Raw genomic sequence first — 25,924 nt, 5'->3', positions numbered from 1 at the left:
GAAAGTGGACAGCATTCAAAAACTCAAAAAGGGTAACATCAGTGTTGTCAACGAGTAATAACTGTCAACAAAAGACCTCTGAAAATCAATGATTTTCTGTATTTGTTAACGAGCGCTACAGAGAAATTCTGAGAACGACTATAAAAAATCTGTTTTTTTTTTTGTTTTTTATGCAATAAAACCTGATCATGAGTAGTATCAAATGTTGTCTCGTTTACGCTCTCCAGACGTACACACGGCGGCAGTCTATTGGACGTGAGGTGAAGGTGTGATCAGATACAAACATACGTTACATTATAGTCTAACCTTACAAGACTCAATTGCAACTGTTGCATATTTGACATATTTACTCCTTTTGATCCAACGATTTGTTAATTACAGCAACAACATAAATATGTTTGTTTGTTGGTGTTTTATTGATTATTTTTTGACTTCAGACATTTTTATAACCTTTTTTTGTCATACTCATGAAAACAAGAGAAAGCAGGAAAGCAATTACCAGCCGTGACAACCATATCACTATTAATATCTTTAACAAAAAAACACTTATATTTCTCTCATTTTTTAACCCTTTCAAAGATTAATAAGGTGAAAAAATTATAAAAAAAAATTTAGAGAAAAAAAAATTTCAAAGATTTTAAATAAATTAAATTTTTTGTATATATATCCTCCGTTAATTTTGAACCTAAAGAACACCATTTGCCAATAGCTGAACATCTTGAAAAAAAAAAAAAATTAAATAATGTAGACAAAATTACAGAGTTTATTTGCAAAACGTTGACTTTGGCAATCAAACCGTTAATGTTGAAAGCACCTGAAAATCAATCCCCGCCCCTCCCCCTCCCTATCGTACATGTTCATACAGTTTATTTTGAGGAGTTTATATGTGATTAAAAAGAATTAGCGTACAGAAAGGAATCAATTGAAAATACATTATAGTAAATATCCCCCTGAGAGTCAGCCAGCGAAGCAATAAAGAATAACAATTTCAAAAAGTCCACGCACTTCAACATATTGCCGCAATAGCAACGTTTTCGTGCTCGTAATGTGGACACACTTAACATGGCCCTGAATAATTAGTAAATAAAGCGCAAATTACAGCTCTTTCAATCTATTGTGTCCAATTTTAAAGACAACTCTGACACGATGTAATTAGTTGCTATAAACCTGAACACATTGCACACAAAGGAGTCCACTGAACAAAGCCATTTCGGGCCCACATTCAGGCGTTCGGATCCCAATACAATTCCTAACATATTCTTTAACAATGGGCTGCACCATAAAACTACCCCTTTGGGACCTACAATTAAACGCTGTCCTGAGCTGACCTGCACGGAGCACTGGGCCATAATACCATAACTCTAAGCTGTCTTGTCAAGGACCACCATAGTACAAACTTCTCATGCATGCCTGAATTAAGTCGTCAGGTGAATGAATTCACCGATTTTATTCTTACACCTGATTTTGATTTTAACACCAGAGTGAGTATTTGAAAGGGGTAATTTTCTGTTCTTCATCGGATATGGAGTTTTAAAATTCAGAAATAACAGCGTGAGAATTTGGGAACCATCAAGTATCAAGTTCTTCTTAATTAAGTTCAATGTATATCCTATCTGATGCTCCTCGGGAGGGACATCTGTTCTCATCTTATTTATTATCATCTCCATATCTTTCCTATTAAAAAACATACATTGGATATATATAGGAAACAGACATGCTAGCTGCTAGATGTCTCTTCCTGTGAAAAATTAAGCCTCCTATTTTTTTTTCTGAGAAGTTATACAATTGCATTTCTCAAGCTTATTTGATGAGTGGAGTACTTTATTTCAACTTTTTTTGTGTGTTAAAAACAAAAACACTCCATGCATCCTTGCATTTGTTCTACCCTTATCATCTTACCTCGAGAAATACACCAATCAGAAGACAATTATACATACAGCATTTTTGGCGGGAGTAAGCTCAGGATATGAACCTTTAATGACCCTAAAAGAGCTTCCCTTGCACAGTCCAGCGCAAAAGAGACAGTTCTTCCCAGTGTATCAAATTACTCATCTTCACTGAGCTCACTGAGAATTCCGCAGGCAAAGGTGAAAAGGGTTGGGGTTTGGAATTTCAACAAGAGATAACAGGGCGCCTGAGAACTGAGATCTTGTTTCGCTTCGAACTGACAGCCACATGCTAGATGACAAGCCCAAGATGGTTCTGCCACATTTACATCATTAATAAAGAAGATAGGTCCAGAATGAAAGATTGCATCGCAGTGACCATCTCCTAACATGTTTCTGGAATTTCTTAACTGTCTCAGCTTTTGACAGAATTACCGACAGCCGGAAATACTCTCTCTGCAGTTCCCCCTTAAGTGATGATTCTCTGTCAGGGTTCATCCTGCTTGACACATATCTTGGTCACCGGGGCAACCTTTCCTACCCTTCCAGGAGAAGAAGAGTTTCTTCAATTTATCATCACTTAATTATCACTCATTTATGTATTAATTATTCACTGCATTTTAATTTTTATGTACTGTATTTGTTCTATTAGAAGCACATCTCCAATTAAAGCACAAATAAAAATTGCATCTTCACTACACTGGATTACTTTTTCTGCTAAAATGACGATGAAATTTTCTTTTTTTTATTTTGAACCAAATAGAAATAATTTCCCATCAACTACAGGTATTGATCAAAAGTTGAAAAAAAAATATGAGAAAAAAAATTGTACAGTTTCAAGATTCGGCTTTGTTTTATTTGTTGGTTTATATGATGTCACACTGAATGTTTAAAAGTTAAAAAAACTTAAAAGTTAAGAAAACTAAACACTAAACAGAATGCATCAAATAGATATTTGCTGTGAAATTAATCACAGATAAAATACTCATCTGAGACCCGCCCGGGCTGCAATGCATGATGGTTAACATGTTCATACCTCGCACACCAAGCACTCGCTAAGAGTGAAATGTGATTATGAACGAGAAGAAGAAAGAAATTAAAACAGTTAAATATTGATAGTAGCGCAGAAAGGCAGGTGATCATTTGAGTGCCCTGAAGCTTAGAGGGAATTGTCTATTTAATCAATGTGTCCGCTCGATGATAGCCGAAATTACATGACCCGGAGAAGTAATATAAAGATAATTAGACGAACAGGATCGCGTATCAACGTTATCCCTCTGGTCAAGAGAAAGTCACTGATCTAACTACGTTTTACTCCAGGACACGGTTTCCTGCTATAATGTTCAGTTCTTAGAACGCTTGAGTGACAGCCCAGTATTGATGGATTTGTCCCTCCTATAGACAAACATTGGAATTTTTTTTTTTAGATGTAATAAATTTGGTCCTGAAATTCAACCTCTAGTGTTATTTATTAATACAATCCTGTATAGTTTTAAATTCATTTCAACTTTTGAAAATCATTTTGACCAAAATATTATAGTAAAATATTTTTATTATTATTTTGTTGTTAATTTTTGATCAAATGGTCGTAATTTCATACTTGGTTCAAGACTTGATTAAAATTCATGAAAAATATAGAACAGCAGGTTTAGAAGGTGACAGAAGTTGAATTTGGCATTTAAATGGGTTAACTGAGCTTGATAAGCAGTAGACTAGCTCAATGCATTTTGGTACAAAACTTCATAACTTTGAAAAATCACACATACAAAAAAAGCGCAATAATTTATGGGTCCAACAAGAAGTAGGAACCACTGAGATCTGAGAAGGTGGGATTGGGGGGGGGGGTATGTAAATCAATATAGTTTTAGTATTGTTGAATAATCAATATATTTATTCTGTCAATATAAGTGAATGCATAGCATTGATACAAAATAGACACATTTCTATCAGAATTTACCCAGGATGCAGTAATTTTTTTTCATTTAAAAAAAAACTTTTGAAATTCTCTTTTCCTACGTTAAACAATGAAGCTATATTTTTTTCATTTTAATTACACATTTTCTATTTGAATGCTAAATGCCTGCAGCACGAGCAGAAAAAAAGCTGCAACGCTGTCTCAAATATCACCAGTCACAGAAACAATAAGTGCACTGTAATAAAAGGACCCTGTTCATTAATATGTCCGGAAACTACGGTATACGCCTACGGATAAGCGAAGGCCATCCAACGCTTACAAATCTATTGTCTAAACACAGTCTGTAATCCATCGTCACTAATTTTGTTACTGGTACATTTTGAACATGCAGAGCCTCTCGGCTACATCTAGACTAATTTCAATAAAATCATAAGTTTGTGAGAAGGCCAGCGATAAATGCATGAACAATGCAGACAAAATTATTTGAAGTAAATAAAATTTAATTTAAAATAGCAGATTAATGAAATTTAAAAAAAAAATTCTACTATAAAAAAAATGTGATTTCCTACCAGTAGTTACTAATACAGTGCAACGGTTTCCATATGATGCCACTCACGCCGACTGCATTGACAATGTGGCCTAGTCGTGAGGAGCTGTCATTTTCAATTACTTGACTAATTCAAAATGAACGCAACATCTAATTTTACCCAATCTGCGACCACATGATATTAGGTGTAATTACGACGCATGGTAACGTGGACAATTAAACAAACACTACATTGGCATCATCAAGGCTTTCATCAATTTTGACACAGGGACGTCAGATTAACGCTCTGACGTTCACTCAATCTGACGTGTACACTGACAGTCCGGGCACAATTATATCGCATGGTGTGGCCACAAGAATTATGAAATTGCCGTTCATTGTTTCCGTACGTCAACTTTCAGAAAACCATAACATTTCCTGCTGTCAATTTCAACCAATTTATTTGCATTATTTCGCTACTTTTTCGTTCCCCCTTCACTGAGTAGCTGTGTTACCTTTGTCAAGTTGATTAGTCTTTAATTAATCAATCAAATTAAGAACAGTTTGTTATCATAACTTCTCGGTACATAAGCTCCATTTCATCTATCAATTTATTTCTTTATCAATCAATCTTTATAATTAGGATCGTTGATGTCAAATTTTCCAACTATCTCCGATTGTCCCGACCCGCTACTTCTCCTCAATTTACTTTCTGATTGCAAGTTACGACAAGGACTTTCAAGTCAGTTCCCCAAATTGCCTGATCATTTTTAATTTAATTAATGTTATTGATTAATTAAATAAATAATTAAAAGGAACTTTTTTATTTAAGTAGTTCTTAATGGCGGTCTATGCAATAATACGTTCTTCTCTTGAGAAATTGATCGTTGGTGCTCCTGAAAGCAATCACATTATGTTGCCATGGCAACTTGTCTGCAACGCTCTTACTTTCACTGTCACTGTTACTTGGGGTGTGTAAACCGCACCCTTTTTATATTTTCTTCTACTTTTGCTTTTTAGTAATCTCTACTCATGCTTCATACTATAAGCTCCTCTAATGTCAGGAAAAACAAATCTTCATTAATTTCTCGAGCCAGTGAAAATTAAAAATTTTTGTAAATTTTTCTGGGGTTCATCAACTTTCACAAAAATTTCCAGCAGTGAAAATTGAATGGTTTACAGTACTTTTTTCGCAATCACTATCAACACAATAAAGTGTGGTACAGTAATATTATGAAATATTGATGAAAAATCCCATGATGCAATGAATTTTCAAAAATGGACCCATCTCAATTCACAGTAAATTCATCATAGAAAACCCAGCAATATGACAAACAGTCATAATGTCATTATTATTTTTATCAGACATGGATTTGTGCACCAGGCTGTGTATTCCAAATAACAGAAAAAATCCATGATATATGACAGAGGGGTAGTATCTAGTCTTCTGTCAATATTTACAAAACGGACTTCCTCTCATTCGGATTGATCATGTTAAAAAGACTTTTATGCCCATATATCTATAAATTTATGATCGAGTCAATATAATAAGAAATAAGCTGACTGTAGTATCTGTTACATCTGCATATCTGGCATATAGCTAAGAATAGTACAAATACTACAAGTTTATTAAGTTACGAACTACGACCACCTCCCTGGTTTGTAATGCAATACACCAATCCTGGTAGAATAAGAGAAATATTCATATCGCACGTGCAAATATAGCAGTAATGCAATAGTCGAATTGAAATTTCACTTTTGAAACTTAAATCTAGTTGATCGTTTTTCATTTTAACACGAGGTAATATCATTTTTTTTTATGAAATACAACTGAGAAACATCTGTGATGAAAATTTATACAATTTATTAATATATTAATATTTATTTATGCCAAAATATGAATTTGATATTATTGTCTTTTTTGCATACATAAACAAATATGCGATATATATATACTGTATGATTGGTGAAAATAATTTCCATACCCATACCATCTATGAAATTCAATCCTGATATCTTTTAAATTTCCCTCATCCTTCCCTCCTCCCTTTCTCATTCATCCTACTTCCCTCAAAACTGGAGCACTCAATCCCAAGTATAGGCAGATCACAGGAATCTCTGGTAAGCTAAGAAGGACAGATTTATTTCATAAAATGTAAATAACAACACTTTTTTAATGTCACCATTTTTTAATGTTGAATTGTCGGTGACACACATATTTTACACATTTTTGTGTATTTTTCTGCTTTTTTTTCCATTATTTTTGGACCAAATCGACATATTTTCCATAATCTAAAGGTATTTATCAACATTTTAAAAAAAAATACAGATTACGGTAATTTTGTAAAAGGTGACAATGGTTAACTTTGGACATACAAAGCATTGTATGTAGTCATTGTATGTACAAGTATGTTGATGACATTGTCAGACATGGTGACCATTAGTGATTGAAGACTACAAGAATTTCTCAATTTATTTTACCAACATCAAGCACACAGACTGTCACCATGACAGTATTAATTATTGCTATGGATACCACAATAGAAAGATTCCACCATTGACAATAGCTGTTGATTGAGCAACTACAACAGTTTCATTGCCATGGCAATATTCATTATTATGAGCACCAAACTACAACATTTGTTTGTATTTTCTCTACTCAAATTAATTGGGAAATGTCTCACATGGCAGGAGTAGCCACACAACAGCAATAGCCAATCACAATGTATCACACAGCAGCAGTAACCAATTACAATGTCTCACATAGCAGCAGTAACCAATCACAATGTCTCAACACAGCAGCAGTAACCAATCACAATGTCACACAGCAGCAGTAACCAATCACAATGTCTCACACAACAGCAGTAACCAATCACAATGTCTCACACAGCAGCAGTAACCAATCACAATGTCACACAGCAGCAGTAACCAATCACAATGTCACACAGCAGCAGTAACCAATCACAATGTCACACAGCAGCAGTAACCAATCACAATGTCCCACACAGCAACAGTAACCAATCACAATGTCTCACACAACAGCAGTAACCAATCACAATGTCACACAGCAGCAGTAACCAATCACAATGTCCCACACAGAAACAGTAACCAATCACAATGTCTCACACAACAGCAGTAGCCAATCATAATGTCTCACACAACAGCAGTAACCAATCACAATGTCTCACACAGCAGCAGTAACCAATCACAATGTCTCACACAGCAGCAGTAACCAATCACAATTCAAACAACAGCAGTAACCAATCACAATGTCTCACACAGCAGCAGTAACCAATCACAATGTCTCACACTGCAGCACTAACCAATCACAATGTCTCACACTGCAGCAGTAACTAATCACAATGTCTCACACAGCAGCAGTAACAAATCACAGTGTCTCACACAGCAGCAGTAACCAATCACAATGTCTCACACAGCAGCAGTAACCAATCACAATGTCACACAGCAGCAGTAACCAATCACAATGTCACACAGCAGCAGTAACCAATCACAATGTCCCACACAGCAACAGTAACCAATCACAATGTCTCACACAACAGCAGTAACCAATCACAATGTCACACAGCAGCAGTAACCAATCACAATGTCCCACACAGCAACAGTAACCAATCACAATGTCTCACACAACAGCAGTAACCAATCACAATGTCACACAGCAGCAGTAACCAATCACAATGTCCCACACAGAAACAGTAACCAATCACAATGTCTCACACAACAGCAGTAGCCAATCATAATGTCTCACACAACAGCAGTAACCAATCACAATGTCTCACACAGCAGCAGTAACCAATCACAATGTCTCACACAGCAGCAGTAACCAATCACAATTCAAACAACAGCAGTAACCAATCACAATGTCTCACACAGCAGCAGTAACCAATCACAATGTCTCACACTGCAGCACTAACCAATCACAATGTCTCACACTGCAGCAGTAACTAATCACAATGTCTCACACAGCAGCAGTAACAAATCAGTGTCTCACACAGCAGCAGTAACCAATCACAATGTCTCACACAGCAGCAGTAACCAATCACAATGTCTCACACAGCAGCAGTAACCAATCACAATGTCACACAGCAGCAGTAACCAATCACAATGTCACACAGCAGCAGTAACCAATCACAATGTCCCACACAGCAACAGTAACCAATCACAATGTCTCACACAACAGCAGTAACCAATCACAATGTCACACAGCAGCAGTAACCAATCACAATGTCCCACACAGCAACAGTAACCAATCACAATGTCTCACACAGCAGCAGTAACTAATCACAGTGTCTCACACAGCAGCAGTAACCAATCACAATGTCTCAACACAGCAGCAGTAACCAATCACAATGTCACACAGCAGCAGTAACCAATCACAATGTCTCACACAACAGCAGTAACCAATCACAATGTCTCACACAGCAGCAGTAACCAATCACAATGTCACACAGCAGCAGTAATCAATCACAATGTCACACAGCAGCAGTAACCAATCACAATGTCCCACACAGCAACAGTAACCAATCACAATGTCTCACACAACAGCAGTAACCAATCACAATGTCACACAGCAGCAGTAACCAATCACAATGTCCCACACAACAGCAGTAACCAATCACAATGTCCCACACAGCAACAGTAACCAATCACAATGTCTCACACAACAGCAGTAACCAATCGCAATGTCACACAGCAGCAGTAACCAATCACAATGTCCCACACAGCAACAGTAACCAATCACAATGTCTCACACAACAGCAGTAGCCAATCATAATGTCTCACACAGCAGCAGTAACCAATCACAATTCAAACAACAGCAGTAACCAATCACAATGTCTCACACAGCAGCAGTAACCAATCACAATGTCTCACACTGCAGCACTAACAAATCACAATGTCTCACACTGTAGTAGTAACTAATCACAATGTCTCACACAGCAGCAGTAACCAATCAGTGTCTCACACAGCAGCAGTAACCAATCACAATGTCTCACACAGCAGCAGTAACCAATCACAATGTCTCACACAGCAGCAGTAACCAATCACAATGTCTCACACAGCAGCAGTAATCAATCACAATGTCTCACATAGCAGCAGTAACCAATCACAATGTCTCACACAGCAGCAGTAACCAATCACAATGTCTCACATAGCAGCAGTAACCAATCACAATGTCTCACACAGCAGCAGTAACCAAACACAATGTCTCACACAGCAGCATTAACCAATCACAATGCCTCACACAGCAGCAGTAGCCAATCATAATTCACACAGCTGACAAAAGCACTACTAATTTTCAACCAATCTAAAATATATGTATTCAGAGCGCGTACGGCATAATACAAGTTTTATTATAGTGGTAGCATCCACTAAGCCCCGATAGTAGTAGACACAGATTGTATAGCACATCAACACCCTACAATTACCACATGAAAAAAACACCGTTACCCCCGGTAATAGTTAATCATTGTCTCTGATGACCCAGGGATATCTCTATTTACAAACACGCATTATTATTCATTACCAGTGAATTTTGGAGGTCGTTTAGGGTCAAAATACAACCATAATTTCTGCTTTTGTCATCAATGAAGATGTCAGTTTTATTTGTTGTTTGTTTGCCAACTGTCAATCTGTTACTTGAGATGGCCCTGTCTCAGTAAGACTACAGCGTGAATTGTAACTGTTAGTAGAATGAAATAGAATAGAATAGAATAGAATAGAATAGAATAGAATAGAATAGAATAGAATAGAATAGAATAGAATAGAATAGAATAGAATAGGAAAATTAGAATAGATTAGAATAGAATTCTGATTTGGTGTGAAAATACACACAGAGTGTTCACAACATGTACACTAAAAGAGGACAAGGGTCACCAGGGGGCAGATTATGACTGACACAAAAAAGATGGAAATTTTACGAAGAAATAAGGACAACGGATAAACGAGATGCCAGCGGATAGATAAGTAAACATGGATTACACATTTAATCTCTGGGTTTATTGTCGGACTGGTACAAGACATCTGCTTGCATCTATTGTCTAACAAAGATGGCTTTGTGCTCGCTACCCTGACCATCTTTTCATCATGGTGCTGTCGTGAGGGACAAAAAGAGACCAAACACTACAAACATCTGTCCGCTCATATTACTCTGCTAATACCCTTGGTGATAGCTCTCGAACAACAAAAAAATAATTTCAATTTTTTTTTAATCTGATGCGTGTGACTTAGTGCTGTCGCTTATTGACGGCAGACATGTTTTGTCAATACACCTTCTATAGTGACGCTATGACGAGATACAATTCGAAAAGACCTAAGCATAAAAAAAAAATGTTTGCTATGATGATGCACAGGAAAAACAGAGACAGCTGCTCTTGCGTGGCGATGGCCAGGTGCACCAACTATCAGTAGTAAAGTTACGTTAAGTGGCAGAGATGAATCGGGTGGATAGACATGAGCTGAAAAGGATGGGGAGCGAGGATATACGGTCTGAGGAAGTCAGAAGGCAAAGTGGATACGCCTGATAAATGGCGGTGGACATATGGATGTATATTTCATCAGATGGCACTGCGTGAGGGATAATTAGTATCATGAATGTGGTTTTTCACGAGAACCGCATTTCAATACACACTCAAATTTAACAGACATTATTCATATTTACACAATTTTTTTGTTAAGTAAAATTCCAATATTTACCATTGAAAAATAGTACACATGTAATACTGAGTGATGGATTGTGACAAATTGATGTGTGTTTTTTTTTAAATATTTTTTATTTAAAATCTGACAAATTATTATCTACTTTTCAAGCTGGTTTTACGTATACTTTTCACGTAAATAAACGCATAAATGTACCATACATTATTTTTGTGTCTTTTCCCGTGTTTAACACTGTAATAACTGATACCATTTGTATTGATTTTCCATCTGTTTCAAACATATGTATTATATATTTCACCGGAAAACCACACTAAGGTGTTCACTGATTGGCTAGTTTACACCTATAGATCAGCCAATGAGGATTAACCTTTTGAGTAACTTCAATTTCAATGATTGAGAAATTCCCTTTATGTGATTAAATGGTTTAAATGGAAAAGTGGGTTATAATATAATTTATAACAACCATGGGCAACCAATTTTAATGCATTATCAGTATATCTTGCGGAAAGCCATCAAATAATGCATGTGTCTCTTCATCATTCTCAGAGCGTTTAAGATCTATTAACAGTCACCTTCGTTGATAAGTCGCGACTGACTCACTTACCCTTAAAAGGCAAAGACTTTGATTATGTAAAGTCTTCCTACAAGACATGAGATGGCCACTTTACCACTATCACTTTGGAGTCATTTGCCACTTGTTCTATCCTACACGACTCTCTCTTTCACTTTCCTGTATATTCACGTTTTAATGCTGCCAAATCATTCAGCACTTGTCCACATAGTTTAACTCCGCATCAGAATTCAACCATTGCCTCGGCAACGGAGACACAGACAAAAGCATCAGAAAAGTGGCTTTTAAATAGAAATAAAGGTCTTTCTTTTTACACATGTTCTAAAAACATCCTCTCAGTCATTTTTGTGAAGCCTTTAGCAGCTTTTAGTATTAAAATCAAATTTTGTCACTTTTGATGTAGACCTGTAGCTGATGAAAAAATATGTTCATTTACTCAAATATTAAGAAAGAAATTATTGAAAAACCCTAAAAATTTTGCAAAATAATGCATCAAAAATTGAGCGGGAAAATTATGCCGCTTCAAGAAGACACAAGAAGAATGTTGTCTGAGAAATGAGCGATGCATAACATGTCCCTGTGGTTCTTGTACATGGCTACATAGCTACACCTTGTGAGATCAACCGAGTATTATTAAATCATTGCTATGACATAGGCATAATTTAATCATTTACAGTAAAATCTTACTTTGGGCTGGAAAAGGGTTTAAGGCATTTTTTTTTTGTTCACTTTTCAGACTGAGAAAGCATTATGTGTGTCGGTATACTAAAGACGTTCCAGGGCTTTGGGTGTCCTCTGTTACCACAGCAACACATTAGAATGAGCACACACGATTATCATCGTAATTGTCTTTTTTTTTTTTTTATGTAATTAACACTGAACTGTCTATCAATTCTACTCATCTGTTTTGAAGGTTGACACACACTGGTAACAAAAGACAGCCAGGAGGGGGTGGGTCCATTAATCCAATACTCAAACAATGCATTCATTCAATAACCCAGACAAGTGGATGATTCACAATCCCATCCCTAAGTTTGTTTTGTCGCTGTTTAAACAGCTGCCCATCCTCCCTATATTTTATGTCATCCCTCAGTCTTTACAGTTATGTCGTCTATTTCATTGACTGACATCATGGTCATCGGCATCATCAAACTGATCATCTATTTTATTGACTGACATCGACGTCACCTGTGCCATCAAACTGATCGTCTATTTCACTGACTGCATAATAAAATGCTTTCACAGATCTTGAATGCGATAAACCAACAAAAGACCTCGCTATAGTGTGAGCATGTAACCTAACATCAATTTGGCAACCATTTATTACAACAACAAAAGCAATCTTGATATTACTAGCACATTAAAAGTTAATTCCAAGTGTAATGCCCAGTTGGGTGCCACTTAATGTTTTCAAATTCAACACCTTCATTACCATTAATATGCAAATGATGAAGCAAAGTCAAAGCCAAAAGATAAGCTGTTTTGTTGTGCGTTTTTTTTTAATTTAAATGGGGCGTTACAAAAAAGATAATTCTGAAATGTTTATGTACATTACTAACATAACGCACTTATTGTGGTACCAGGGCAGGAATGTCCTGCTGCAGCTTGCATTAACTAACCGTGAATGATGATAACGAAAACTGTCTTATTCTACCCTCGCATTTATTTCTCACCTTGGATTGTTGAAATATGTGAAATCCTCTTATGATGAACACGAAGGTGTCAGACGTTTATGCATGCCACGGCAGACAAGTGGTTACTGTCCACTGTAATTAGATGAAATCCCCCCACATGTCGTTTTTCACAAGCATAGCTACTTTTTTTTTAGTGTCACCTGACATTTTACAACACGATGAACATGCTTAGCGCTGCGTTGATTTCATTCACACTCTCGTACGTTTTAAATCGGGTTTAATGAAGAATAAAGAAAGGGAATCTCCGGAGAGAGCATCTGATTAACATGATGGTACTTTTCACTTAAGCGTTCTCCAGCGGGTCTCACTGGGCCGTTAGGGGACAATACAACTTCACAACGACTCAGGCATGCTTTTCCATAGCTCTTCCACGATTCCATTGTCTAGGAATTACCGCCGAGAGATGGTCTCTTTCAAGCCAAGTGTCTTTCAGCCTCCAACAGAGTGATTGATGCAAATCTTTTGACTCTGAAAGCAATTTGCTTTTGTATTACACAATTTTCCAACTTTTCTTCGCATCCAACAAAGACTTTTTAAAAGCAGGGGGCTGAATTGTTTTCTTGTGTATCATCATAGAACATTTTAATGAATTAATCCAAAGTAATTTTGTTCACTATCAACATATATTTAATTACAGAAATTTTTTTCACGGCTATTAGAATTGTTCAATTGCCTGGGGAGACATACTCCCCAGCATACACCTTTAAATCATCATAAATTAATATCGTTTTCACCGAATAAATCATGACTGGCAATTAGCAACTAGTGGTTATGAGATCTTTTTTTTTTTTTTATGTTTACGATAAACAAGGATTAACCATTTTCTAAAAATCACTAAATTCAGATTTGAAAAATACCTTGTATAAATCTTATTTATTTTTATCTCAGCAGAGCTTTGACTAGAAGGTTTAACTTGAAATCTATTTTTACAATTTTTGCTTTAACTGGTTTAAAATCAAGTTCATAACCACCAAATAAAAGTGAATTTCAGATGAAAAATAAAAGGCAAACTAAAATAAAATATTCTACAATATAATAATTTTACAATTATTATTTCTCACTTATTTATATACACTGATTCTGCTAAACTGGAGGAAAAAGCAAATTTATTGGCAATACTTTTTGTTCTCTTTCATTTTTGCATAACTTAACAGAAATTACTAGATACTAGTAATCAATGGAATACTGTAGAATCATTTAATTTGGTGTTTTTTCATGTGAATTAATTTTGCATTCTCAAATCAGACTAATCAAAATCAAAACTAATAATGATGTTTCTCAAAAAACAAATTCCACCTGCATGACACTTATCTGGTTCGTCGAGCCCTCAATAGCCATAAATGAGAACTCTAACACAGTGATTCTTTTTTATTTTGTGATTTTTAATTGTTCATGAAAATAATGAAATTATAAATACATGAATATTAATGATAAGACTTTTCAGTGACAACAGATTCCATGATAACTGTTTGTCAACTGCTCCTGACACCCCCCACCCCCAAAATTACCTTTCTAATTAAAGTCAATTGATCTCTATCCGAAACTTCGATGACATAACAGAGATGACATTTTTTGATTTGAATATTTTTATTTGTATGTCACATATTTTCAAAATCACAGAACTTTTTTTTCTATATATATCCTTGGGGCGTAGCTTTAAACGTGTCGAATCACTTCCCAATTATTTTTATGGTATTTACTAGAAATTATATTACAATATAGTAATACTTTGAGATTGCTGTTGTTAGCCGACGAGTACAGTTTATTTTATAAGTTTTGTATACAACATTGAACACAAATGGATTATAACCTCTTCACCACCAGTTCCCTCTTTTCATCACCAATTATAAAAAAGTCCTGTTTATCGTCTGCACTTTCTTTCAGAGGATTGGAACAAAGATAGCATTTTTTTGTGCTTAAAAACCGAAAATTGATTCAAATTTTGTTTGTTGGCTCCAAAATTAAGGTTCATTTCTAGAAATATTATAGAATATAAGAAAGTATAGAAAAATTTGGGGGAGAAAGTTTGGTGGTGAAGAGGATAAACTACATATTACAACAGACTAGTTGCAGTGTATATACCAATTAGCATTTAGTTTCAGGCCTTTTTTGATTTTGTTTCCGACTTTCAGAACTTTTTATATTATTTGAGTTAGCTGAAATTTGATTGGCTGACATGACAGACTAAAATACTGTAGTAAATATATGAAAAAATAAAAGAAACATTCAAAATAACATTATAAAAAATAATAAGGTATAAAGAATAATAAAATTATGTTTATATACAAAAAAAATATTTTTGAAAAAATGAAAATGTACTGCAGATTTTTTTTTATTACAAAACGGTGAAATATTTTGCCTTGATGATTTGAAAAAAAAATGTTCAATGTGCTGTGTACAAATAAAACCGACATACACAATATTAATTGCAGCCTTTTCATGGTAAGTTATAATGACAATATAACCATATTGTACTTCAAAATGGTTAATATGTGTGAATTAATCTGCAAATTATTAATTATGGTTAGCTAATTTTTGAACATATGTGACTGTCGTAAGCGATAATTAAATATTTAAACTTAGAATAAAAACATAATACAATGGGTATATTTGTTTTTATTATTGACATATGTAGGTATTCCTAGCAAGTTCTTAAAACTATTATTTGAAATACACCTGGTATAAAATTAAAATTAACCTCTCCGAAGCAGCTGCAGAAGTTTTATTTTTTAGTTATTCTAATATTTTTTGGGGGTGAATTTCATTATAGATATGCAGCATACACCTGTAAGGGCAGCTTTTAGACACAAAATAAAAAAGATTGTTGGGTTTTAAAACCAAGTCTACTTTGGTGGTAGATTTAAGTTAGCACTGTCATTATATACACTGTGATGCCCCAGGACAAGTGGCTGTTTGGAGAATTTGTTTAAGGACCAGATGGTCATGGAAGTATCTACCGAGGGCAAGAAGTAAATCGTTGCTTTTCTTCAGTAATAGACAGCATTAGTACAACAATCATAGACAATGGAATGTGCGGAGAGATAACTTTTGGTCAAACCGCCAATGCCATGCTTGGGGGGCTCAAACCTACCAGAGATTAGGTCACTTTTACTAGATACAATGTTTGCACCCGATAAGGACATTCCCCAGGATACTAGACAGATAGCAACCTAGTTGCTAATAGCAACCTATCATCTTCCTTCCCTTGAAGGATGCAGGATGTCTTGAGTAAGATAATGATGGCTGATGACTGTCTTGGATTTCTATGACAGTGCTAGGTGGTGATACCTCTCATGATGCTGCAGTTGCTAGGACAGTTAGCAGTTGCTAGGACAGTTAGCAGTTGCTGTGGAGATCTAGGAAGAAAGTAACTTGATTTGGAATAGCTGTTTGTTTTTTTTAATAAAAAGTGAACTTAGAGGGAAGATAAATTGGAGACTCATCTATCAATTTATAAACTCAACTGAGCAGAATCCTTGATCCAGACAGCATTTACGCCATGCAGTACCCCCCCCCCACACACACACACACACAAACAATTATACTGTGTTTGTCCAGTTAGCCACTGTGTATATCTGTTAACACTGATGGACAGTCATCGATCTCTTTGCATTCAGACAAAGTTGGGTGAAATTCATCTTGGGCAATGTCTAGTGTTTCACTGCGCTGGTAGCAACGGATGGCGAGCCATTCAAAAGCCCTTAATGTCAGTGCACTCGCCTTGCTCAATACATACTGCCGTGGTGTAGTCGCCACCGATGCGTGAACAAGTTTCCCCCGCAGAACAGAGACCTCACAAAAACTCCTTTTTAATGTTAATGAATGGGTACAAGCTATGATGTACAGAAATAGTGGTATGGGAGGACCCCGACACAATAGCAATCATCATTGATGCGGTGTACCCGAAATGACGTTGATAAAAGCCCACTACCGATACAATGTGTTTTGGTCGAGTCGTGGCAGACTACGCTCACACTGAACTTCGTACCCCTGCACGCGATGACAATACTATCCAGCGATCTTCAAAAAAAACATAACACCATGCAAGCTTTTGCGGTGATCACATGTATGGGAATAAAAACAACACAAGTAACAACATTTATTCAGTTAGACGATTTTCGTGGTGTGGAACGATAAACAGGAAACTTGTTGACTTTAGTTTTAGGTAAAAAGATACCAACGCAGACACAAAAGACACTGCAACGGGTATAACTCCAAGTAGTCAGTTTAAATGGTGTTGTTTAGATAGCTTCAAACAAGGTGGTACGCGACCTCTTTGAAGTCCACCTCGATTTACCGCACTCATCTGACCTTTCCATTCGGGCGAAACATTCACTGAAATATCACATTTTCGATTTGCTTAACCAGCGATCAAAATACACACCCGAGAAAGAAAACTCTGAAAAGACGACTCACTAGCAAGTATCTAATTTCGAGAGTGAGGCGAGACAGCCCGCCAAGATGAAAGGACAATTGGGGGGTGCGATTCAAACCGAACGCACACGGGACACTAAAAAACACCGGTAATAATTCAACAAGGAAACCCCCCATATGAAAGGAGCCCACGTCTATGAAAACGATCAATTAGTATAAAAAACGCCCTTTTTGAGGACACGGCATCCCTCCCCTTTCAAATGGTAATATAGCTGATCGACCGGTATTCTAAAAAAACGCTAGAACAAAGTAATGTCTCGAAATGGAAATCTTTAGAAGTTGTCCCACACTGCAACAACTTCCTTATTTAAAAAACGATAAAAACGAGGGCAAGTTGATGTGATGCTCGGGTGTGAGTCAGTAACGGTGCTCGGTCTAACCTGGAGCAGGAAGTCAACGAAAGCAATACGTAAGCGTTGAAATATTTACCGACCACCAGTTATTGTGATCAGACTTCATTTCAATGTGCAACTATAGACAAGATGAATTATCCAACGAAACCGGTAAACACTCACGGGGTAAAAAAAAAAAGTGAGATCGCCGACCCAACAGAAATCCGGTGGTCGCTGCGCGTAGCGTGATGGGATCACCCGGAATTGTGCTGTAAATACAACGGGTATGATAGTTCAGACTTACTTTTGGCGAGTTTTCGGGCTTTGCCTTTAGACCGCATCGTCACCACAGAGTGCCCTTCACATCCAACTCACTTGTCTTGTCAACATGGCCAAAAGCTACCTGACGCATGCGCAAGTGAAGTGTATCAAATTCGGGGGTGGAGATAAGCTGATGACAGTGTCGCTTTCTTTTTTGAAGATGGCTAGCGACCAACCGGAGGTCACGTTTCAAGCATTTATGATATTTGTCTACAATAATACCATCAAAATGACGATGTCAACAAAATTATTGATAACACCGTAGTGTATGATCGTCTTTCCCACGATCGTGTCGGATTTCATGGATAAAAAGCCGTCGGAAGTATGCGAGCCAAAACTATCCGATATGGGATTGGTTTACCGAGTTTCAACAAAACGCACTGGTTTGAAGAAGAAAAAAACACACCCACAAATAATACGCTGTATATCATTCCTCTGTTGAAGTGGTCGATGATGACACGACTACGACATATTTGCCACTGTCATAAAAACACCGTAAATTCATCGATAAAAAAGCATAGCGCACGTACTATAAAAATAGAATTTATTATCGCACAGTTTTAAAGGGGATTGTGTATGTTGCAAGCCTTTTTCATCCCAACCCTTAAGTCAACAGGGACGAACCGACGCGCGTGCGTGTTTTACTCCTTTTTGCTTAGTGCATCTAGAACAGGCCGACAGGTGTTTTCCGGTTAGTCATTCATCAAAAAGCGGCGAGCTGTCTTTTGAGCACTCTCTTTCTTGGCCCTGGAATGGACTTGGGGAATCGTCCGGAACGCTAGATGGCGAACTCTATTGAATATTTTATTCACCGTAAATCACTTGTCAATTTCACCAAAACCATTTCTCAAAACCGTTCCCATAGTTACCCGATCACTTTTGCGCGTGTCATTGACGCACGTTTCTCTACATATACTAAGCCCAACAAACATGCACTTCGCCGTGTGGTTTTGGATAACCGTATGTGTTAATTAAACTTGTCCAACAATGTTTTTGTCTCTCTTGTTGTGTTTCCTTTTTTTTAAAAGGAAATTGACAGTGTTGATATGAAAACATAATGTCTGTCATATACTAAATGGAGAGGCTGTTGTATTGTTGTGAACATATCGATAACAGCAACTTTTACAAAGAACCGTGGCGATGCTTTGAAACACCGGTATGTTTTATTTCACATTGATGTGGTCTCCATAATTGGCGTCTCAGTCAATTAAAAAAGTGGAAGCCCGACGCAAATAGATTATTTGCCATTGCTTCATCCCTGCTTTAACGCCGTAGCGTTACCGGCGTCCTGGGACGTCGTGTAGGTGTGTGGAGAAATAGACACACCACAACATTGCACGTTATGAATACAAATCTAAATCCAAAACAACAAGTAGATGCTTGCATTGATGCCTACTCGAACCATCAACTTCAAATTAAAACGTTTTTGTATCGCAGTAAACACTGAAAAATGCAAGCATAAAACTTGAACCGGGGATATACGGCGACTGTCCGGGACCGCGCCGCCCCTGGTAGTAATTGGTGAAACACACAAGCCCACTTTCTCCACCGTGAAATATTGCGATCTTTTACGAAACATATTTGTATTTAAAGAATATATTACATTTCGAATAGTCTCTATGTGTTATCCACGGGAGTCTAATAAATCGCCAGAGAGAGGTCGTCGACGGAACAGCCATGGTATATGCATCAGCATTTCAAAGTGGTGCGAGATGTTGTCCTGGAAAATGCGCAGAGAGAAAAAAAGATTCTCTTTCTTGACAACTTATAACTATAATAAAAACTATAATCGGGTGAATTTAATTTTGTACTGTGTACATTGTTCTTCCACATAGAGTGTTCAAATGAACCATTCATTTCCGGCTCTTTTAAATAACGGCTGACTAAATACCAACAAAGACAGCAACGCGTTTTTTGTTTTGTTTTCTCCCCCAGCAAAAATCCGGGGCCTCGTCACTGTCGTTCTTGTCACGTGTAGCGACCAAACGGTTACTTCACTAATTATGACGTCATTATGATTCAATGAGGTCACGACCACATGAAATATACGAAGATAACCATTAACATACTATTCTCTATTTTCAGTTTTGCTTCCTGTCGTTCTGAAATTAATTACATCATAAACAACTGTAGCATAGACAATACTTCACCATGATGTCTACTGGACAACCTGTTAGGCCACTATTCCTGATATTCAGTCGTCCCTTCAGCCTCAACGCTGCATGAATTTCATTTTGGGGACACGGTATTTCTAAATGCGATAAATATACACAATACAACGTCTATACAGGGCTCCCTTTTCTGTTTTGTAGATTTTCCATTTTTTAATTCTATCCTGGCCTGCAGGAATTCTCACTCCCCCACCATAACACAAAAAGTAAGGTTAGATCACGTGACCTACCGCTGACCTTATGAACGAGTCAAAACATGACGACGAGCACTTTTCTTATTCACCCGTATTTCAGAGACGTGCCAAAACGATGAGTAAACTGATATTCAACAAAGAACGAAAGGCACAGTCTACTATATAAAAATCAGTATGAATTGGCGTGCTGTCTAATTTGGGAGGGCAGTTTGGAAGTAGTTCTTTCACTGACAAATTAGTATATTATAACGTCATTTAATATTATTTTAATGAATTCATTTACCTCGGTAATTCGTTGTAGCAATTACAAAGCGTGCGGAACTTTCATAATGGCGAAAAGTGCTTGATGAGCGTCGTTAAAATCCCAATAAAGATAAGCGCCAGCACGCGTATTGTACTGTTTTTACTTTAAGAAAAAAACATTTTTTCGAATATTTTGTTCTATCTTTTATAGTTAGCGTGGTAGATATATTGTTTTAATCAATATGTTCTATTATATTTTAATTCACGGTTAGATAGACATTGGACACATAACCACACGTCTCGTTTCTAAGTTATTGGAATTCTGAATTAAAGGGGACATGATAGTTTGTTTTGTTCGATTGTATGTTGTATTTTCTCTTGTACATTTCTTTTGAAACAAGCATGAGTTCGTACAAATCGCTATACGTCTTTGCGCAAAGCACGTACTGAGTGCGACCACGATGCAACAAATATGCTATCGTGTTTGAGCCCGAAGGTGACGTAATGACATGAGTGAGAACGTTTTGTGTTCACCACTTCTTTTAGTTTAACTCTCCGCTGCGGGTGCATCATCAACAATTGTCCACTGTATCTGTGTGGAGTAATCTGGCCCTTGTTTTTCTACGATCTGGATTACTTTTACGCCTGACCGCTTGGGGGGTGAAGGCGAAACAGTTTCTTTCATTACTTGTTATCATTTCTCCCTATCTCACGCCCGTCTTATCTCTCCACTTCTTTCTTCATAGATCCGGTCCTTTCTCCAGTCTTTCAGAGCCCCTTTGACGCTGAATAGCTATTGTCTCTCACTATAGACACTCCATTGATGCGATGAGTTATTCTGATTGATACCCCCATTGGCGGGGATCATCTCATACAATTGAAACTAAGACTTGTATATCATCCCAACAGCGGTGCCTTTTCCCATTTATGCCGGTTTACCGTCACCCAGACGAGGCTCCGTGTTTGTGGACGGTCAGTGAATCCACAACGACACGGCACCTTGGGTATTGTTTAAACTCATCGCTAACCTCAGTCGTCTTGAGGTGCATAGTAACCATAGTAACTACTACATTTAGCATGTCTTACTGTTTGTAGTTTCATCGCAGACTTGTAGTGCGAATCATAGGCATTTTGTCTACAGACGGCTAAACAAGGGTGTCAAGGGTTGATTTGTTAACCACGTGATCAGTTATTTATAATTTCAAGTCCGACGGTCATGTTGTGAACTAGGTTCATCATGAAAACCGTAAATTGTAATCAGTGTTTTAGTCAATAAAAGAATCTGGAATATCAAACACAATTGTAAAGCTAGTACGAAATGGAACCATGGAGCTAGTTCCATTGTGTAACTTTGGTGATTACAACGCGTGTATTTTTATGATGTCACAAAACTGAATGCGACAGAAAATATGCCATATGCATGATCCTAAAAGGTCACACATCCTGGTACTTTCTGAGGTTACAAACTCACTATCTATGAATATCATTTTCCACACAAAATGCAGGCTTCGGGTTGAGAAAAATGACAAAATTTGACGTATAGCATTGGAAACTGCGAAGGTAAACTGCGGAAGTCGTGCACCAAAAAGTTTGAAGACAAGAAAGACCAGCATAAACTAAAAAAAAAACATGAAATGTAAAGAGCTTACCCCCAGTTTAATCAATCCGTTGATTAAACGATTATATACGAATTTACCGTGGCCATCTTTTCGAAAATGGGGCCGATAATTTTACAGTAATTTTGTGGTAATAGTATAGTATAGTATATTTTATTTGACACAAATTATTAAATAATGAATGGAAAATACATCATCTATGGCCAATATACATTTCTTTATAAACAAATAACAAACAAACACTGTAAAAATATAAAATAAATGTTAGATAAATGTTAAATATTGAAATTTTTGTTTTCTGTTAAAATATAATTCATATTGATGAACTTTCCCAGGCTGTTGGTAATGAAACTATCATTTGAACTTAAGATTTGTTTGTAATATAATAAATTCTCAACTCGTTTACAGAGGAACCCCCCTAAAAAAATCAGACTTCCTTACTTTGCACTAACTGAAATGCGGACTCGAAGATACCTTTCTCATGTTGGGTTATTTATTGGGTACACTACGGATCCATGTAGAAATCAAAGTGAACATTTAAAGATGACCTTGAACCTGTGCGAATTACCGATAGGCGCAGTGGGACTTGGGTTTAGTAACTTGAAGCTCATTTATAATTAACACATTTTATTTGAGTCGCCAAGCGATTCTGTGTGGTCACATCTGGTAAAAACTAATACTGGGATACAAGCACATATCATATATATATATGAATATATATATATATATTTATAAATCATATATATATAAATATATATATATATTTATGTATTTATATATTAAAACGCAGAGTTGTTAACTGTATTTACATGTATATTCAGTTTATCTTCTAACCACATTAAAAATACAATGCGTAACAATAGGTAGATTAATCGATTAAACAATAAGAACAATGATTAATCGATTTCTTGTTTTCTTATTTTTTTTCCAATCCGTAAGCGTCACAGGTGCAACATTTATATATATATGACAAGTATCTGTGCACATCGAACGTACGTACTGCGTGCCAGTACACAACAAAAGGCTTTGTTTTACACGTGTTCAATGAAGCAATTTTGTAAACCATGGAGTTAAAAAAGCTCCATGCGCAAACAATAGAACGACACATGCTTTTAAATTGTTTACATTCATAAATACACGTGTAATCATCTAACTAATTATGTTAATCGCCTCGACATCCTTGGCGGCAGTGATCCCAGTACGTTGAATACGGACACGGAGGTTTCAAAGTAATGACGTATGCTATGTGACAGTTGCCATTGGTTAGATTAACCAACGTGGCACTGATTAGTATTCAGATATGCTAATTATAGTATAGACTCGTTAACTGACCGGAATCGAGTGAAGAGCGAAGTGAATGAGGCGGAATATATTAATTTCAAAACGCGTATTTAAAGAAATATATTTAAGATTTCAAAAAATAATATTCTAAATATATAAAGTAATAATAAATACAACTGCAGTTCATCCAAACGATTAATGCCGGGGCTGGTAATTCTATAATATTTCGACGCGGGATGAGCATTAGCAGGGGGCTTAGAATTTCGACTGGCATTCAGTTTTCAGTTCGAACATTTAGGTCACGCGTTTTGCAGGAGGCGAACTTTTCGACTACACGCATGTTTTAAAACATGGCGACCGAGTTCGTACGACAGACACGACATGATAGTCCCTTTTTTCATCTAATTCACACTTACAATTCGTCCGTTTTAAGCATGATATTTATTTTAATTTTCTCCACCACAGCAAGAAGGCACTGTGCGTCGGCTAATACTAGTAACTGGTTTCTGCAACAAGCATGCACGACATATTTTTTCTCTTCAATCGGAAAACGATTGTATAATATTTATATAATTTTAGTTCCATTTCATCTACTTGTATCAACATTAATCGGTGTTATACAAAACATACGCAAAGTCGAAAATGCGCCTTCTTCACAACACGTGACCGAAAAGTCCGCGCCAGGACTAGTGCACAGGCCTGTGCCACATGAAAATGCAACGTACTGTGCGTGCAGAGTAATGACCGCTGTGTCTTTATTTCAATCGAAAAGATGGGTCGTATCAGTGTATGGGGCGGTGAAAACATTACCCACCTTGATCAAAGGCTGGTCAGTCCAAAATTGCGTACTGACCTCCATGATAAGAATAAATTGACATTATGTTCGCAAAAAAATATGAGATTTTGAGTGAATCTAATTTTTGCCGTTGATGAAAAATCATATTATTCTCTGTTTCTGACTTATAAATACTCATAGCGGCGTAACTTTCATTGGGAACTGTTACGTCACTTCTCGGGGCTGTCTGTTATCATATGCGTTATATCTTGTCGAAGACGGTTCCAAACAAACAGTAGAATTCGGGAAGAAACGTCACAACGGGATGTCACAGTAAAGAAATGTCGTGCAGGTGATGATTAGTATTCAACTGCCCTCAACGTCGACAAGTTACGTGACCACCTCTAAAAATGATGTCAGGGTGGGGTGGGGAGATTGTACAATGGTTGTTTGGGGTTTAAAATGATCTCTTAGGGAGACCATGGAACTAAGGTGTTTTTAGTTACATCGGAAGACAGAAAAAAAAACACTGTTAACAAACAAACAAAAGAAGGGCGGTGGATCGGAAGAGGGAAGCGAAAGGAAAATGCTTCAATACAACTATAATTCAGGAAGTGGAAAGGGAACGGAATTTCAAAGAAGACTTTCTTGGAATACGCGTGACGTGTGTATTGTTCGTGTAATTTCGCATTGTAAGGTTTGTGCTATATGCATTGAATCTGTCCCCAGCCAATAATGTATCATTTTATGGCGAGACCAAACACGCTTGGCACATATTGAGTACTAATAGTATTCAAGAACCAGATTTCGGTTTTCTCGGTATACCAAATACAATAGAAATTTGGGACGCTCTAATGATGACTAAATAGCCCGTGCCCCAATTCCCCCGTCTCACATGTGGGCCTACATGTCGACATCTATGCCTTCTGGAAACTACCCGAGTACAATTTTACGAAAATATTTTAGTTTAATTTTCGAAAATTTCCAAAATTGTTAGGCGAGTTGGTGTCGCTATAGACCTTAGAAAGAAAAAGAGGTCTATGGTTTCACCAACCAAACAATCATCGGAAACCACGCATAGTATTTGCGATGGGAAGGCATCTACTCTCGTCGCCGCATATAACACTTGTCGTACCATGGAAGGTACTAACGTCTGTGTTGACGCTCTGAAGTTTGCAGAACCCCGTACAGACCGACATATTATTTTTCTGATCACACTCAATTTGAGGCGCAACGCCTATTCCGACTAACAACGAACGATGTCTCTAATCAGCGTACAATACATCGTCT

At 36.8% G+C, this 25,924-nt stretch overlaps 1 protein-coding gene across 1 annotated transcript in view; it reads right to left on the bottom strand.

Annotated features, from left to right (window-relative positions):
- LOC100375728 (histone-lysine N-methyltransferase MECOM-like) overlaps window positions 1-18,510 on the bottom strand; it is a 105,208-nt gene extending 86,698 nt beyond the window's left edge. The window contains exon 1 of the mRNA XM_006819698.3: window positions 18,338-18,510. Coding sequence (XP_006819761.2) covers window positions 18,338-18,374 — 37 coding nt within the window. The 5' untranslated portion in view covers window positions 18,375-18,510. The remainder of the gene's footprint in view (window positions 1-18,337) is intronic.
- Window positions 18,511-25,924: the final 7,414 nt, after the last annotated feature.

This window comes from Saccoglossus kowalevskii, chromosome 15 (assembly GCF_978046115.1).
Source record: "Saccoglossus kowalevskii chromosome 15, keSacKowa6.1, whole genome shotgun sequence".
Classification (NCBI taxonomy): Eukaryota; Metazoa; Hemichordata; class Enteropneusta; family Harrimaniidae; genus Saccoglossus; species Saccoglossus kowalevskii.
This window is presented reverse-complemented; position numbering and strand designations above follow the sequence as displayed.